We start from the raw sequence: 19161 nt of genomic DNA on the forward strand, positions 1-19161 counted from the left end.
AGAGGAAGTATCAGGCCTTGCTCGACTGTGACCCATACAGGCAGGTTTTTCGGCGGACATGGGCTAGGTTCCAGGAGAATTCATAGCCCATGCCTTTATCATTTTACAGTTTTAAACCTTGATTTATTTTGCTGCTGAGCTAGATGGGGAGGGCTGTAAAAGGGGAATTAAATTTGCAGGAAACTTGCAGATAGCACTAGTGCATGACGGCACACAGCACTCAGGCCTCGGATCTTCCTTTCCACCCCTCCCATAAATGGCAGTGAGTAGGATTGAAACTGTTTCCAAAGGGGTCGGGAGCCCAAAGTGTTCAGAGGATGCTATCTGGCCCCACAATATTACCAGATTGTGAAAAACTTGAACCAGGTGAATTTCAGCCTGGTTTGAGAGTCACAGAATTTTTGGATTTTTCTCAGATTCACTGGTGATGTTTGTCAAACCTTTCCCAGTGAATCTGGGGAAAATCCAACAGACTAAATGCAGTTTTGCTGATTTGATGGCAGCTGTACTGCATGTGGTCACTGTAGACCCTATGAAATAGGCAAATCTGCTCGAATCCATATTGGGCAATGTCAGCATAATTGACTGCAGTATTCAGAGCCTCTGTTTTGGGGCTATATTTTCACTGGCTCTATAAAGTAATTTTTTCTCTAGGATCTTCTTCAGTGGACTATGATTGTTTACTCAGTTGGTGAATGTTGTTTGCCGTTTTGCCTATTTTGAGTTATTCTGTGTCCTAGGACAATACTCAAATATATCAGTATCTTTAGTCTTTCTGTAGCCTTGTTTCCACTGAATTGTGGTTTCAGATCTCATATTTGCATGCCCAATATTAATTTTGCTACATTGTGTGATATATTATTCTTTTATTTAAACAGATTTGTTATATTCTAGCTGACTCATTACTAGAAAAAAAACCTCAAAATACAAAAACACTAAAAATATAAAAGAACATGGCCAACAAATAAACATAAGACATAGCAATAAGTTACATAATAAGCTAACAACGTATAAACAAATCATCTATCAATGACCTAAATATAACCAAACTTAAAATCAAAGTATGCAATTCTTACTCAGTGTCTCTTAAATGTTTAGGTAAATATTTCTTGTTAAACTTGCCCAACGTGTTCTTAGCCTGAAGCAACGTATTCCCATCGTCGGAATGTCAGTTCATTTCTATTGGAAATGCCACTAGATTTACACACATGCTTTTTTCCTTTCATAAAGCATGCATGTCCGTTCTGCTGGAAAAAAGGACCCATGCAGGAACTTTTTACAATCAAGTTTTCAATGGGAACTTCCCCCTTTGAAAACTGACATAAAGTCTGCAGGTATAACGTACCCATAGGTTTACCCTTCCAGCACAATCTTAAGATTGTTCTCTTAGTGACAGGGAAGTAGGCTTATGCGTTGCAAAACAAACGATAAGACCCCCAGTACACAGGTTTGAAAAACAACTGAACAGTTGCATGAAATATTTGGAAGAAATAAGACAAACACAGTGAAGATCCAGTTCATTTGGACTTTGGAGACTTTTGATCATGGTTATACAAGAAAAAGTGTGAATATATTATCCATTTAAGGTTTCAGTCAGATACAGCATTCGGTGTGGCTACAATTAACTTTCTAACCCTAACCTGCTAATCTTACTTACAGTATCCTTCAAAATAATAATGTAGACGCCGAAGCCACTTTGTCAGTGGGGTCCTACATACAAAGCAGACTTGCTGTTTTAGAAAAAGAAATTGGCCTGATCTTTTTTTCTATATTACAGCATTGATAGAACGGGCCTCAGTTTTGAAAGGTTTCCTTCGTTCTGTATCCAATCCAAAACTCTCTAGAAAACAGGACTCAAAGCTTATCTTGCCCAATAGAACTGAACATGATTCCCCAAAAAGAAATAGTCATTAATTTACACCTAATCAGCTGTAATGAAGGAATTATAAGAGGCAGAGCTGTCATTGCCTTATTAGGGGAAAATTATCAGATATTCTTCTGAATGATGAGCTAACACACTGTGCCAATAACTCTGTAGGGCACACTGAAGTACAATTAGAGAATCTTTCTGCTCTACTAGAATCTCATTTACAATCTCCATGGCAATCGTCTTCTTAGAGTTAACACATTTATACTTTCTTTAGCTAATTATTGTCATATCAGTTCTAAATCATATTTTCTTAGTGCACTCTTATTCAATTATAAAGTTATTTTGAAGTGTGTGGCATTACTTCATAATGCCATAAGACATAGTATAGCTCAGCTGGGATTTTATGGGGGTTTTGCTTTACATTATATTAATTTGAACACATACATTTCTTAAAACATTTCCTAAGTTTTAAAAATAACTATTTTCTGCAATTAATTTCTTACTTTGTTTTTTTCTCATGTAACATCAGTGCTACCCCCTAACACCCATTCAGGGTTAACCTTTTGGCTACTCAGAGGGTCCTGCTAAGGAGTGCCCATCTGCATCTGTGGGACCCCTACAAAACTCAGGGGTCTCACAGTTCTTGGAAATACTTCTACAGACCAAATACAACAAATACTGGGATCATAAATCAGTCTCAGGACAGAGCTAACAAACTGTAGAGTTATTAATAAAAACAGTAATGAATGAAAAAAGATCCAATTTGCAAACAATAACAGGTACAATAACAAGGTTATAAACAATAAATGCTAGCTAAACAAACCTCACTATACTCATCAGTCCCTGGGAACTTCATAAAGGGCTGTCCACCAAAGCTAGAACAGGGTTTTGTCACAGAGATCTTGTTTTTCTGCTCTCCCAGCCAAGAGTAGAGAATTCTAGCAACTTCAGAGCTAGTTCTCTGTGAGCTGGGTCTGAAGGGCCAATCAGGGCACAAAGTACTAGCAATACTCCAATGGCTTGTTGATCAGTAATAGCTTTCAGACCAATGGCACTGCAGAATGTTAGTTTTATAGCTCCCTAAGGATACCAGGAGATTATGCTATTCAAGCCTCACTCTCAGGCCAATGCAATATCAGCGCAGGGAAAACAGGTGCTCGTGATTGCACACCCGCTCTCCTAATGTGCATCAAACAACCTCTCCAAGGTGCCCAATTTAATATTTAAATCTGCTGCTGTGGTAAAAAGGAGGCACTAGGGGAAATTGTGTGCCCCTAGCGCCTCCTCGGCAGTGGGCACCCAGCAAAGGTGGCTATCAGCAGATTAGGAAAATGGTTGCTCAATTTTACGAGCATCCCTTTTCCTAACCTGTACACAGCCATAGGTTAGGAAAAAGGATGCTAATCAATTGAGCGTTCCTTTTCCTAACCTTACTACCGGCACACTTAAAAAAAAATTTTTTTGTAAACGTTCTCTTTTTTGTTCCTCAGACTTAATATCACAATGTATGCAAAAATAAAATTGTGCATCCAACATGTACATTTACCCTCAGAAATTAACACCTGCCCGGAGCAGGTGTTAATTTTTGAGCAGTCCAAAAAGTGTACAGAAAAGCAGAAAATACTGTTTTTCTGTATTTCCTCTGACTTAATAACGCATAGGCGTGTGTCCACTTAAAATTGTGTGCATATGTCCACGCAGTCACGCTATTTTATAACATGCACACGTGCATCTGTTTAAAAGTTACCAGTTCTGAGGATAATTTTTTAAAGGATTTACATGCAAACACCTTGGTTTTATGCATATAAATGGCCTTTTAAAAATTACCCGGAGTTTTGTGTGTGTAAAAATATGTGCAAAAAAGCTATTTTGTGCATACTTTTGTGCACTACAAAGAGCTGTTCTAGGAGCTGGATTAGGGGCAGGAATATGATTTATTCACATGCATTCGACTTTCAAAAGTAAGGGCCAGATTTTAAAAAGGTTACGTGCGACGGGCTTAAAGCCCAGGACACGTGTAAGTCCCTGGGCTTTACTAAAAGGGTGGGGAGGTCTGGGGGTGGGGTCAGAGGCTCCAGGCATTTGCCGCTATGCCAGGGATCGCACGCTGGCAGTTGGCCGGCGCTCGCAACTTACTTCAGCCTCAGTGCTGAAGTAAGTTTTGCAATAAAAAAAGAAGTCATCAAAGGTAGGGGGGGAAAGGGTGGAGGAGATAGGGGAAGGGAAGGTGGGGTGGGGGTAGGGAAGGTCCCTCCGAGGCCGCTTCAATTTTGAAGCGGCCTTGGAGGGAACAGGGGAAGGCAGCGTGGCTCGGAGCAGGCTCGGCTCACGCAAGGTGCACAATTGTGTACCCCCTTGCGTGCGCCGACCCCGGATTTTATAACATGCGCATGCATGTTATAAAATTGGGCGTACATGTGTGTGCGCCGGGTAGCGTGCGCACATGTACACCCGCACGCTCCTTTTTAAAATCTAGCCCTAAGTGCGTAAATGTACACGCATAGGGCCTGATTTTAAAAAACATTTACATGCTTAAAATTAGGTTTTACACGTGTAAATGCACTCTACTCAGCTAAATGGCTTTTGAAAATTGCTATGATAGTATGTTACATTTGCATGTGTAACTGTTTTGGAAATTACCTCCCTAGAGTTACATCGGTTCCCAAGCAGGTATAACTCTGTTCGTATATTTCAGCACTGATTTCGCATACACACGCAAGTTTTCAAAGCGGAGGTATGCACATAAATGCACTGTGGGCTAAAATCTGCAGGTAAAAAGTGCTCTCAGACTTTAGCCTATGTGAGCTGTTTGAAAATTTACCCTCTCAAGGCGCCGACAGGAGAAAGTCATGAGTTGCCACTGGCTGAAATGTAGCTCAGCGAGGAGCAAGTTTGTCCCCAGGAGCCTCTTGTGAGTATTAAAATAGATAACCAAGGGGGAAATATTGACTTGAACAGTGTTTCTTTCTTTCAAAATGTCATGCCCTTAAAACCTATCTCTTTTAAAAACATGTGATCGAAAAGGCCACTTTCCTGTTTTTCTGTTTTCTTCCTGTGCTGGATCAGTCCTTAAAGCCTCTTAATATTTCACTAAAAATGAATCTTGAAGCTCCACAAGAGACACATGAATAATTTAGGTTCTGAATCACATTTTTTTTCCAGCTTGCAAAATAATTGAAGCTATTTGAAGGCACCTGTGGTATAGATGCGCTTTTATTTATTTGAAACTGGATGGAAGTACTATTCTTATGTTGGGTTTTTTTTTTTTTTTTGTGGGCTTAAATACAAAAAGCTCCTGTTATTGCTTTTATCATAAATTACTTTCGAGTTTAATCCAGCTGAAAAATATTAAAGCCTCTTAGAGATAAGGATGTTGATTCTTGCAAATGTACAATGAGTAAGCAGGTATCATAACCTGAATCTGAGCTTGGTATGATAATCAGCAGGGTTGGATTTCAGCATAGGCAACATAGGCACATACCTAGAGTGCCAAATTAAGACAGCACCCAAAAGCTGGCACCTGAGATTCTCTCCCCCCCCCCCCCCCCAATCTCTCTGATCTTTGGGGTGGAACTCCCTACCCCCAACCCACTCCTCTGCCTAGGGTGCCATAATCTTAATCCCAGCCCTGGTAATGAGTCAACTCTTAAAATTATACACTGAGATAGCTATAGATATATAGATTATAGATATGAGATGCAGAGAGAGGTAATGCATGATTTAAAGCACCTAGTAGGTAACAATGAAAGAGATACAAATTTCCATTCTAAAAGAAGCAATTAACAGCCTGATTTGAGCATGTTGTACTCTGTGTGGCACAGCAGGAGACCTGAAGTCCATTTTCCAGTTCAGGTTCCTGCTTTGCAGGCAGTCAATGCTTCTGAAGTAACACCAACAATCCTTTGAGGGGGGGGGGTGGGGGATGGGATGGAGGGGAAAGGCTTAGACACATCCTGGCTTCCAGAGCCTTCCCAGACTGCACTGGCGTACACACTGCAGTAAAAAAAATATTATTATTTAGTGCTGCAGCTGCATTTTCCCATTTATAATTCACCGAAATGATTCTGCATTATTGCTTAAGCCACACTGACGAGTACTGTGTGACTGCTGCAAATGTGCAGCCCCGCAGAGGCATGCCAGGCTGCACAGTGCACTGATTACACTGAGCAATTTGCTGCTTTGGAAATGGTTTACCATTTTCTTTCCTCCGGCGTGGGCTGCAGACATCTCTAGAGAGCAGCGTAACCTGACTTCTCAATCAAAGCAGGTCACCGCCTGGATGTACAGTGAGAAAAAGATATGGGAAGCAGCTCACGACAGCTAACTGAAGAGAGCTAGACAGAAAGCATTTTTACATTTTCACTTTGTTTTTTGTTGTGTTTTTTTTTTTTTTAAACATTCCCTTTCAAGATTATTCTTTTACATTGAAGATGTTCCCCATCTACTATTCAGAGCAAGGCAATTCTGATTTCCAAAGCACACAACGCTTAGGTACTTCTGGCCGTGTTCTCATCACACCCCGCTGACTGAGAAGCAGCACTGAGACAAATGCATTCTGTTTGATTGGCCACTTCTTTTGGAAATGTTCCCCTCGGTGGCAAGAGCTGTGAACGATAGTCAGGCCACAGGTAAAAATGACTCCCCCAGTGGCTGTGATATACCGGGGTGCGGTGTCCTTACCTGTCCTTTCCGGTCTCCCTTTTGAAGAGCTCGTCAAACTGCTGCATCTTGTGGCGCGTGATCATGTGCACTTTTAACTGAGGTAGTATCTGATTCATCAACTGCAGGTTATTATAAACCAAACCTTTTCCATCTCTCCGCATGTAGCTGCTGGGACCCCAAAAGAGAAGCACAGTACCTTGGCTGGCATTTAACAGTTCATTGCGGTTTCTCAGAATCCGCTGGATGCTGGAGTGCGCAATGACCCGCAGGCTAGTTCTGTTGCCCACGTCCTTGCCATAGCCCCGGGTGGGCGCGTCGTTCATCCGTATTACGCACTCGGTCCGGTCGATGGTGCTGCCCAGCTCGCTTCCCAGCAGGTGACCGGAGCTTGTGATCAGCGCGCAGTCCTGGCAGTGCATTTTCAGAGGCTGCAGAAATGAAATATACACCTTGATGTTAGCTGCAGGCATTTTTTTTTTTTTGTCATCTCACAGAAAGCCAGTTACTAGTCGTCAAAGATTTGTCATCAAAGCTGAAAAAAGGTGAACTGAAGACAGGCCATTTGCGGTAATGAGCCTTCGTTAGAAACCCCCGGGAAGCTGAGCCTGTGCTTACATTACCTAAGAGATTAGTTGTTTGGGCAACTCTTTCAGAAATTCTGCAGGTTAACAAATACGATTTTTGCCCGCTAAAATAGTGTAATCCATATTTTCTATGAAAAGAGAAGCATGTGCCATGTAAGAATTAACAAGATGTCCCGTCACAAAGGGGAGGCAATTTACGCAGGTAAGGCAGAGCTTTAGCTATGTAACCGGTGCTTTCTAAAGCTGTCCCCACCTCTATGTGCACACAGCGGGCAGGTGCATACATTCACACGCATGAGAGGGGCAGGTTCGGGGTTTACAGGCCCACTTTTTTTCAGGAAGTATGCACATGAATTCTGCCACAAAAAGGACCTCGAACAAAGCCAGGTGCAGGGCTGGGCCCAGACCTTTTCCGATTCAGCTTTCAAAGGGATCTTTTTTATCCTCTGAAAATTGATGACAAGAATGCGGCTAAAATGTGCCTGCAGACTTTACTCTTCCTCCCAAGTGGCAGTAAGCTATTTTAGCATCACATTTTCATATGCCTGTATGCAGAATGACATATTCATGACATAGATTTATTTTTTATTTGATAAGAACCTAAGACTTGCCATACTGGGTCAGACCGAGGGTCCATCAAGCCCAGCACCCTGTTTCCAGCAGAGGCCAATACAGGTCACAAGTACCTGGCAGGATCCCAAAACAGAAAACAGATCTCCTGTTGCTATTGTGCAGTGACAAGTAATGGCTATTCTCTAGGCCAATAACAGTTTATGGACTTCTCCTCCAGGAACTTGTCCAGACCTTTTTTTAAATCCAGCTATGCTAACTGCTTAACCATATCCACCGGCAATGAATTGCAGTATTTAATTCACTTTGAACACACATATATAGTGCAGCTCACTGCTTCAACTGCAGGGGGGAATGAAGAAAAGATGATTTATATTCAGACAACAACCAACAAGGACTAAATTGCACAGGCTGGGCAAACAAGAGTGGGAGTAGCTTGCTTACTGTGGCGGTTACTACCCCTAACCAATTAGGCTTGATACTTCACATTGATGCAACTCCAGCACTGCTCTCTACATCAATTGGCTGGCAGGGGTGGAAGGAAATTAGAACCAAAAAGTTACCAAAAATGGCCCTGACCTCACCGGTCAGAGTAACAGATAAGTATGAGAAAAACAAGTATGAAAGCTTGCTGGGCAGACTGGATGGGCCATTTGGTCGTCTTCTGCTATCATTTCTATGTTTCTATGGGTGAAAATTTTTCCAGTTTGTTTTAAATGTGCTACATGCTAACTTCATGGCCTGCCCCCTAGTCTTTGTAATTTTTAAACGGGTAAATAACCGATTTACATTTACCTGTTTTATTCTACTTATGATTCTATAGACTTCAATCATTTCCCCCTTGGCCATCTCTTCTCCAAGATAAACAGCCCTAACGATTTTAGCTTTTCCTCATAGGGGAGCCATTCCATCTTCTTTATCATTTTGGTCGCCCTTCTCTGTACCCTTTTCAGTGCAACTATACATTTTTTGAATGTCTAATTAGGTTGCTTATTTTCTTATGTTAAATATTTGACATACAGTTGAAAATATCTCTGGTCAATCTTTTCACAAATCATCCTGTAAATGTCATGTTATTAGTCATTCTGTTCTAGATCATAATGAAAGTATTAGCTAATCGGAATCCTTCATCATTCAGTGCATGAATCACTGTTATTTCTGTTACAAATTAGTGGTGTAACTATGGAACATCAGGATATAAGCAGATAAGAAATGCCACGCTGGGTCAAACCAGTGATCCATCAAGCCCAGCATCCTTTTCTCTGACAGTGGCCAGTCCAGCTCCCTTCGAAGTACCCCCAAGACCTCTTCCTTGTCCTCATTCCCTGTGCCTGCCTGGTTAACAAGTGTTAATGGACCTGTCCACAAGAAACTTATCCAAAGCTTTCTTACACCCAGCTAGGAAATGTGAAAAAAAAAAGTCATACATATATGAAAATTACACGTTTTTCCTCAATTATTTAGATTTTCCTATTTTTCATCCCACTTTTTAATGAATGTTTTCAATGTATCTAAACATGTTTGATTTTGCCTTTGGCTGTTTCGCCATCTTCAACCACATTCAACCAGCTCCCACTTTAGACTAATAGTGCAATCTTTAGTCATTTTGGAACTTGATTACTGTAATCCCTCTTTTCAGGTCTTCCTAATAAGAGTCTTCATCATTTGCAGAAGTACAAACTCTAGCTGTCCATTGGATTTCTGGTACTTCTATTAGAGACCATGTGTGTTCAGTTCTGGCTTCCTGATTATCTATAAGGTCCAGCAGAAGATTCTTAGCATGAACTTCAAAGTCCTTCGTATCATGGGTCCTAGTTAATTATCTTGCCCTTAAGCTGCATACTTAAATTCCTATGAGAACATTGTGCTTATGAAATCATTTCCATTTGAGCATTCTCTCATCTAAAGATAAGTGTTTCCAAATGAATAACAGTGCTTTTTTTCTCTTGCCACTCCATTTCTTTAGAATGCTTTCCCAAAGGGAACTGCATCTTGAGCATTTAAAATTTAGCGAGGGCTAAATTTTTTTTATTTTACTTAAGCTTTTTAAGGCCAAGTGCTGAATGAATCACTTCATAATTTTGTTTGATATTTTTATTTGTTTTATCTGAAGATTGTTGTACATATGCAGGAGAATCTTTGAAGGACTTATACATGTAAATGTAACATATTATCATCATAGCAATTTTTAAAAGTCATTTACCTTCATTAAGTTCAGTTAGTGCAGCTAAATCCTATGGACAATTCAATGGCATGTATTGTAGCAATTTTCAAAAGCCCACTTACACAGGTAAAGTGTATTTACACATATACAACTCAATTTTAAGTGTGTAAATGCTTTTGAAAATCAAGCCCAAAGTTTGTAATATATGATTCATTACTTGTAGTTTTAATTAATGCTTTTCTTTTAGAATGCGTTTAGCTATTTATTTCTTTTAATTGAAGTGCATTTTGTTTTGACTTGATATGCCTAGTTTGCTGTGTTTGGTTTATTTCATTTATATTGAATTCTGTTTTGTTTCTGTTTGATTAGTTGTACTTAATTTGAACATCACCTTGAGCTGTGAGTAGGAGATCAATCAAATCCAAATAAATAAATCAAGATAGGAAATTAATCTTTTTTGCACTTCCTTCATGTGTGCAGAAAGTTGCCCACTTTAGCTCAAAAGGTTCTCTTGCCAATTGGCAAGAGCAAATAAACATATAACTGTAAATCTCTGCACTATGGCATCATTGTCCAAAATAATTTGGAACAAAAGTAGAAACATAGAAGATGTTGGAAAAAAGGACAACTTGGTAAAACCTGTCTGCCTATGTGTACCTGCCTAAGCATGTCTCTCCCCCTCTGCCACTAAGATTCCCTTGTGTCTAGCCCATGCAGGCTTGAATTCTGCTGCTTGTTGGCTCCTATCACCTTCATTGGAAATCTGCTCCAGGTGTCCACCGCCATCTCAGTTAAAAACAGTATTTTTCTCACACTACTTTTGTGCTTCCCTCCCTTCACTTTCATATGATGATCCCTTGCCCTTGAGCTTTTCAGTTTATAAAAAATGTTCTAGTACTTTCTTGAAGCTTCTTGGACTATTGAACTACTATATCGTTTCTTCCCTTTTTCTTTGTTCTTCTAAAATGAACGTATTTAGCTCCTTTCGTCTCTCTGTGTATGGCCTAGTGCAGGCCATGTGCCATTTTGGTGAATCTCTTTTGAATTGCATCTTTATTGTCAATATTTTTTTTTGTAGATGTGATCTACAGAACTGAACAGTTTTCCAAGCTTATAGAAAGGTAATATTACTTCCCTCTTCCTATACCTCCCTTTATGCACCCATGCATATTATTCGTATTCAGTTACTAAACCGGAAAGAGACCTGGAGGTCATCATCACAAAGTGGTTGGGAAAGCTAACAGTACACCTGTTATATGCATGAAGAACGGTATCAGTAGTAGAAAGTAGGACATAATTAATATCCTACCATAATGTTACATATTATAGCAGTAGAAAATGAATAGGAATTGGCCCCGGACTAATTTCCACTGAAGCAATAAAATAATGTATATATTATATATGAATGACAAGTAATAAAGGATAACTAAGCAGACTGAATAACTAAAATTAAATAATGTGCAAAGAGCTATTGTGAAGGGCTTTTATACCCACAGCCCTGCAATAAAGCCCAATTCCACTTTCCCATGCACCGGTTGCTGTAATCTACAGGGACCTAATGATATGGGTAGAAATGTTCATGCTTTCCTGAGCTGCAGTCCTTAATGCTGTATTTACATGCATTTCCCTTTAAGCACTTATATGCCAGTTTGATGAATTACCTACCAGAAGGCACTAAGGTGAGCTAGCGGTTCCTGGCATCGTGCTTGAGAAAGCAAGATGAAGTGCTAATGAGGTTAAAAGAAATGTAGTCAGCACCAGTGTTGACTTGAATGAGCCTTAATATCCACCTAGCACAACATTTTAACCCGAAACGGTCTTTGTTTAGCGCCTTGCCTATCGAGCTACGACTTGTTTCTTTTGTGCGTCTGCCAAAGAGCTGGTCCTGTGGTCACCAGAACCCTGAGAACTTCTTTTAAGGAAAGAAAGCTTACGCTCGCAGAGTTCTCATGGTCAGGCCTAAATGAGGTACTATAAGAAATCTGTAATATCAAATGCTTTTCAGAATTCTCCCTCTGTGTTTTGTTTTTTTTTTTGTAATAGCGAAGGATAATCAACCCTTCGATTTTTAAAGATGCTGCAGCGCGTTTCAAAGCGGGTCGGCAGTACAAGGATGGAGGAACGGCTGAGAGAAGGGAAGCTTTGCACTTAACAGAAGCAGTTCTGCCTCTTTTTCTCATGGAGAAAGAAAGGTAGGGGGGATGGTGGGAGGGGGGTTAAACTGAATTAAGGACAACAGGAACACTCAGCACTTGTTACCAGATTCACCAATTGCAGTAACACACGTGCAATCAGCCAGTAATATTTTGCTTCGAATCAATAAAAACCCCTTATTCTAATGCAAGTGAATATTATATCAAAACTAAGTCACCATAGTTCTAATATAATTGGTTTGTTAAGGGCCTGATTTACGAAGGCTTTTCTCCTATTCTATGTCAATGGGAAAAATGCTTAGTAAATGAAGAATAGGGGGATTTACTACGCCGTGATATTGCGTGTTAAACAGCATTTATCGCCCGATATCGCCATATCACGGACATATTGCACAATATATTCAATGTATTCCTCCCCCTATGGAAATAAGCTGCTATGCATGCATTTGCATGTATAAAATTGTATAATGCCTGCAAAGGAGCTGATGCCTAGGCAATTTGATGTAAATAAAATAATGCAGCTGACTTAGAAAAAGTCGGCTCCATTATTTTATCACCTTTGAAGGAGGTGTAGTTATTTTCCCAGGGGAGCATCGGGATGGTAGCATAGGTCCCCCCGATGGCCCCCTTGGAAAATTTAAAGTATCAAGCAGCCCAAAATACTCCCCCAACCTTTCAAATAACGCCCGGGAGTCAATGGAGACCTCCATCCACCCACCTGCCCGCTGCTGTAGAGGTGGTAGTGAAGCCCTAGAAATAAAAAAAAAAAAAAAAAAAAAGTTTTTTGAAATGCGTGATGTCCCCCCATGCCCTTCCTTAACCTTTCTCCTAGGTATCCAGTACAACCCCCTACTCAAGACAAATGGCCCCTCTTCAAAGCCCCTGCCAGCATCCTGCTCTGGTCCAAATTCAAACACATCCCCGGGGTCTAGTGCCCCCTCCCAAGATCTTTCCCCCACCCCCAACCAAAAGAAAAGTCTTGGTGGTCTGGAGAGGCAGCCAGACCCCCCCCCCACCCCCCACCCCCAAGCCCCGTACCTCTAAAATCCATCCTTGGGGTTTAGTGGGGGCCTAATGTGCCCCCTTGCTCTGGGCCTGGTCAATACCATTTTTCAACACCAGTTGGTGAGTGGGAAAGGGACTTGGGGGGGGGGGGGGGCACTAGACCCCAGGGATATGTTTGAATTTGGACCTGAGGGAGGGGAAGAGGTGGCTTGATGTTGGGTTGGGCTTTGCAGGGGGCCATTTGTTTAAGGTGGGGGGATGTATTGGATACCTAGGGAAGGGGCGGGGCATCATCGTGCATTTAAAAACATGTTTTTGTTTTTTTTTTACTTATAGGAGTTGTCACTGCCTCTACAGGTGGTGGGAGGGTACAGCTGGGGTTTTTTTTTTTGTTTTTTTTAGCAAATTATTTGGGTGGGGAGATGTTTGAGTTTCAAGCCCTTTAAGCCATGGTGACCCTGGCTGAGGTGGGCTGCCGTTGTGTGCTTGTAGCCTGTGTGCTTTGTTATTGCACATTTCTCTGCGACAAAACATTGCGCCGAGCGAATGCCGTGATAGTTTGTCAGGGAGGGGAAATCTATCGTGGGACGGCACCCCACAACATTTGCGTCTCTTGCAATAAAATATTGTGGTTTGATAAATTTCCCTATAAGTTTGACAGAGATCTCAAATGAACAATTCAAGAGAGAAAGCTGAGTACACATCATCCCCAAGATGCTTGTGTTGGATGTTAGAAATCTTGCACAGGAAAGAAAACTGCACTGAATCATTTAGGATTTCTAGCTCCAATTCTTTCAAAACCTTTAATTCTAAGATAATGTGATACATGCGGAGTTTAAACAACTGTTTTAATTCATTTGCCATTTAGAAAAAAGCATATAATATCATAAAAGCCATTAACACAGCAAGCAAGACACATTACAGCTATATATCTATCTTTCACTATTACCTCAAAGAAATTACATAAAAATGTCAATTATTTTGTTGCTCTCTTTGTATTAGAGGATTTTTAATGTTGACAGTGGCTTCTTCTCTATTGCATAATGTTAATAACATTTCCATACTATAACCCTCCGGTTTTAGATGCCTTGCCCCTGATACTCCAAAAGAGTTTTGCACTGAATGGCAGAACCCCTGTGATAAGTCAGGGCTCCAATTTTGTCGTTAATTGCTTGAAGTTAAAAAAAAAAAAAAAGCCCCTTTTTTTTTATTTCACTGGATATTCTTTCTACATATTTAACTCTCCTTGTGTCAAACAGCTATTAGCTGCCAGCCTCCACTTCATAAAAGTCATTCTAAAACAAATGCACCAGCACTACAGTAATTTAAAGGATCCTCAGGCTATTAGATGAATAAATATTTTCATCCAACTGGGAATGGCTGTGTTTTAGAAATGCAGACAGAATATATGAAGAGTTATACTGTACTGAAAGTATACAAACCAAGAAAACCTAAACTTGATTTTTCAGTCTGTTCTGCATAGAAGCTCATGAGTTGATTTGTCTAAGGGAAAAGGCCCTCAATGTTTTTAAAGTTCTCTAGAGGGTGATATCTCCAAAATGGGTTTGTTTTGCACATATCTTGACAGGAGTGAACCTCACTCTTAAGCCAGGGTGTGATCTCAGTCTTAAATTTACTGCTAATGTTCAGCCTAAAACTTGTATTGTGCCCTAGTGAGATTCCTCCTGGGTATAACATGTACTGGCAACGTATCAAGGTGCGCTCGGAAGTTCTTTCTAATCAATAAAATCGGGAATATTTCTGTATCTTTCTGCCACATTTTCTTGTTCTCTAATTGTGTCTTTTAGTACTTGAGGAGCTTCTCTTTCCCCTTAATTTGTACAGAATAGACACGTAATACTGACATATCTATTAGCAATGCCGTTCTTTACTGTGTGGTTTATCAGGTGGTGTGGAGGACCACGGGAGGGAACTCACTCACTATAAAGGATAAATCGTCCTCTCGTAGCAGCCTGTAAAGTCCTTTGTTGGGATATATAATAACTACAGACCATGCTTTTGATGTGGTTCCCAACTGATCTGACTTTAACTGCAAGGAAAGTTAATCTACAAGCTACATTCTACAGTAAACAGTCAGTGAATACAGTTCTTGACATCTGTGTAGAGCCTATAGAGCTAAAATCCAAAGCTTCCAGAAGGCATTGCTTGGCAAAGACGATACCAGTTTCCTCTTGCTCCCATAGAAATATCATGGACCATTCTAGTGTTTGAATGAGCACCTGTCTCCATGAGCTGATACTCCCTTTTATGTAGCCAAATATCCTCTCTTCACCAAGCCACCTGGTTGAGATTAAACAATCACTCCCTGTTTGCCTTTGGTGAGAAGACAGTTAATTACTCACATGTCTGGGAATTGATCCAGGAAAAATCCCATTGGAGAGAGAGAGATTCCTCTTTCAAGCTCTGCATAAACCTCCCTACATAAGAACATAAAAACTGCCATACTGGGTCAGACCAAGGGTCCATCAAGCCCGATATTCTGTTCCCATCAGTGGCCAATCCAGGCCACAAGTATCTGGCAGAATCCCAAACAGTAGATAAATTCCATGTTGCTTTTGCAACATGGAATTTAAGCAATGGCTTTTCTCAAGTCTACCTGGTTAATAACAGTTTATGAACTTTATCTCCAGGAACTTGTCCAATTACATTAGAATATGCAGGCTATAAATTTGTTTAAAAGTCCATCTATATTAACTGAGTTTATCGTATCCTCTGGCAATGAATTCCAGAGTTTAATTGTGCATTGAGTGACAAATATTTTTCCAATTTGTTTTAAATGTGCTACTTAGTAACTTCATGATGTGTATCCTTGTCTTTTTATTTTCTGAAAGATTAAACATCTGGTTTGCATTTACCCATTCCACTCCTCTCCACTTATCGAATGTCCTCTCAGTCATCTCTTCTCCAAGCTAAACAGCCTTAACTTCTTTCACCTTCCCTCATAGGGGAATCATCCATTCTCTTTATGATTTTGGTCGCTCTTCTCTGAATCTTGTTTGAGATGTGGCGACCAGAATTACACACAATATTCTAGATGCAGTCACACCTTGGAGTGATACAAAGGTATTACAATATTATCTGTTTTATTCTCCATTTTTTTCCTAATATTCCTAAAATTCTGTTTGCTTTTTTGACCGCCGCAGCATATTGAGTTGAGGATTTCAATGTATTATCCACGATAATGCCAAGATCCCTATCCTGGTCAGTGACTCATGTAACTTTAGTATTGATTATTTTTTCCTGGGTGCATCACTTTGCACTTGTCCACAATAAATATCATCTGCCATTTGGATGCCTAAGATCACTAAGTTTCTGAGTAAAGAAGCTAGATGAATGTCACCTGTTCTTTGCTGGTGATTTAGTAAGACACTCCCTTTCAGTGGTACCGATGCAATACAGTGCGCTCAGCCGAGCGCACTGTATAACCCGCAGTTGGACGCAGGTTAATTAGGCGCTAATCCACCCCCTAATGCAATGCGCGTGTTAAGAAAGCGGGTGCTGACTTTTCAGCACCCGCTTTCTGCGTTTTTTATAGCATCGGCCCAGTGTCTGTATGAGTCTTCTTTACTTTCACACCAGCGTCTGGTCTTTCTTTCCTTAAAACATTTTGCCCCTGAACTCATCAGAAAAAGGTTTCTCAAATCTGTTCTGGGGACCCCACAATTGGGTTTTCAGGTATCCATAATGAATATGCATGAGATAAATTTGCATACAATAAAGACTGAATGTATGCTTATTTATCACATTCATATTCATTGTGGAATATCTTCACTCATCTTCAAATCAGACTGAAATTTTGTTTGCAGAAAATCCAGATTTACTGAAATTAGTTTGGACTTAGTAGACTGTTTGCAGATTTGAAGCATTCAAAAAATAGTGAAAATCGTCCACTATGTCAAACGCAAGGGCGAATCTGGGAATATCCACAAGGGGTTCACGTCAAAGTGAACCAGTTCAGGCAAGTACGGAGAGCAGAATTAAGCAGTTAGTGGTTTATGCTTATCCATGTCCATATGTGGTCTGTCCTAGTTCAGCTCTAATGATTTTTATTTTTATTTATTTATTTATTATTTTTGTTATACCGAGTTTCATGACAGGCATCACATCAACCCGGTTTACAAATAACAATGTGTGTAAAGTATAGCGTAACGTAATAAATATTTCCAATAAAACTGTGAACTTTAAATACAGTGAATCAATTAAAGGGTGTGAGAAAGTTACAATAAAACAGGGAAAATTAACTTGGAGCTGGAAGAGGGGAGAAGTTAAACAAAGCAATATTTACATTTCATCCAATTAATGTGATATGCCCCTCTGCTGCTGCCCTTCCCCCTGCCCAGCTCTGCTTTATATACAAACATATGAAATGTCATTAAAACTCGGTACAGGATCCTCTCCAGCTTCTGGCTGACCCTCACGTTCCTGGAAGCCAGGCAGTTTTCTGCATGATACTGCTGTTTCAGCACAATAGTTCCCAACAGTGGCAGAAAGTAATTAGCACAGGTGAAATGACAGACGCATGCAAGACTATACGCCAGCCATTCAATCTGCTCCTGATGTGCTCCCAGTCAAGGACTGAGATTTGCATAACGTAAAACTGGACATGCAGTAAAACATTACTTCTCTCTCTTTTCCTGTCCTTGGGTCCGAAGCTTTCATTATCCATTGCATTCCAGAAGGTGAATGGGAAGCTGACAATCATATAATGAAATGACGTCACACGTGTATGGGCTTGACTTGTTTTTTGATCTTGTCCAGTGCAAAAGCTCTCTGTGAAGAAATGAAAAGGCTAGACCTGGACTCTCAAAGCTGGTCCCCACCAGTGACGCTGAGTCCCTTACCATGTCAAGGTGATTACTCTTCCCGGCATTTATTCATAATAAACACACTGCCCACATGAATTCAGTTTATCGACACTGCATCCATTAGTCATAATCAGGATGGAATACTGAAAACAATTCCATGGTCAGCCACGTGTAAACTTACAGAGTAGCACTGTAATTAATGAGGAACTACCAATTTCTTTTTTTTTTTTTTTTACTAACAGAGTGTAAATCAAGTTTCACACACTTAAGCTTTAACCCCCTACTGACTACAGTAACACACATCTAATATCACAGGAGGTAACATCCAGTCTGGTATACTAAATCTCAGAGCTTTTGCTTCTCTAGCGGGCAGTGGAGGGAGGCAAGAAACTCTTCACGTAAAATAAATTGCTAGAATCCCCCGGCAGGTGACTGCACTTCAGTGCCTGGACCCATCCTTCCCCAGGCCTGCTTTCTTGAACATAAGAAATTGCCATGCTGGGTCAGACCAAGGTCACATCAAGCCCAGCATCCTGTTTCCAACAGAGGCCCAACCAGGCCACAAGAACCTGGCAATTACCCAAACACTAAGAAGATCCCATGCTATTGATGCAATTAATAGCAGAGGCCATGCCCTAAATCAACTTGATTAATAGCAGTTAATGGACTTCTCCTCCAAGAACTTATCCAAACCTTTTTTAAACCCAGCTACACTTACTGCACTAACCACATCCTCTGGCAACAAATTCCAGAGAGCTCAATTGTGCGTTGAATGAAAAATAATTTTCTCTGATTAGTCTTAAATGTGCTACTTGCTAACTTCATGGAGTGCCCCCTAGTCCTTCTATTATCCAAAAGTGTAAATAATCTTACATAAATATTGCAGACCCAGTTCAAATTTGTGCTGCCAGTCTGTAATGTAATCCTTCCACTGCGGAAAATCTGTATATGTGCCAGAAAAGGCCGCATGGGCCCATGCAGCGCGTCTGTCCTTTTCCAGAATCCGACTTCCCTCTATGTCGCATATGCTGGCAGGCAGCAGCAGCGAGTAGGGGTGTGCGTTTGTTTGCAATGTATTGGCAATCTGCAACATATATGCCATATTCGTTGTATTCGTGGGGGTCACAAAATGTATGGTGAACCTCCACGAATACAACATATCAGCCACAAGAAACAACGCCAGCCACAAGAAACCTAGGCGTAACCATCGACAACCAACTTAACCTCAAACGCCACATCTCTAATACAATTAAGGATGGATTCTTCAAGCTTCAAACACTGAAAAAACTCAAACCCCTTCTCCAAGCGCACGATTTCCGAACAGTCC

The 19161-nt window shown here is 40.6% G+C and overlaps 1 protein-coding gene across 2 annotated transcripts in view; it reads right to left on the bottom strand.

The window, feature by feature from the left end:
- Nucleotides 1-19161, bottom strand: part of ST6GALNAC5 (ST6 N-acetylgalactosaminide alpha-2,6-sialyltransferase 5) — a 105347-nt gene that overhangs the window by 17801 nt on the left and 68385 nt on the right. For both annotated transcript variants that reach the window (XM_029618252.1, XM_029618253.1), the window contains one exon: nt 6551-6960. In XM_029618252.1, coding sequence (XP_029474112.1) covers nt 6551-6960 — 410 coding nt within the window. The remainder of the gene's footprint in view (nt 1-6550; nt 6961-19161) is intronic.

This window comes from Rhinatrema bivittatum, chromosome 10 (genome assembly GCF_901001135.1).
Source record: "Rhinatrema bivittatum chromosome 10, aRhiBiv1.1, whole genome shotgun sequence".
In the NCBI taxonomy this organism is placed as follows: domain Eukaryota; kingdom Metazoa; phylum Chordata; class Amphibia; order Gymnophiona; family Rhinatrematidae; genus Rhinatrema; species Rhinatrema bivittatum.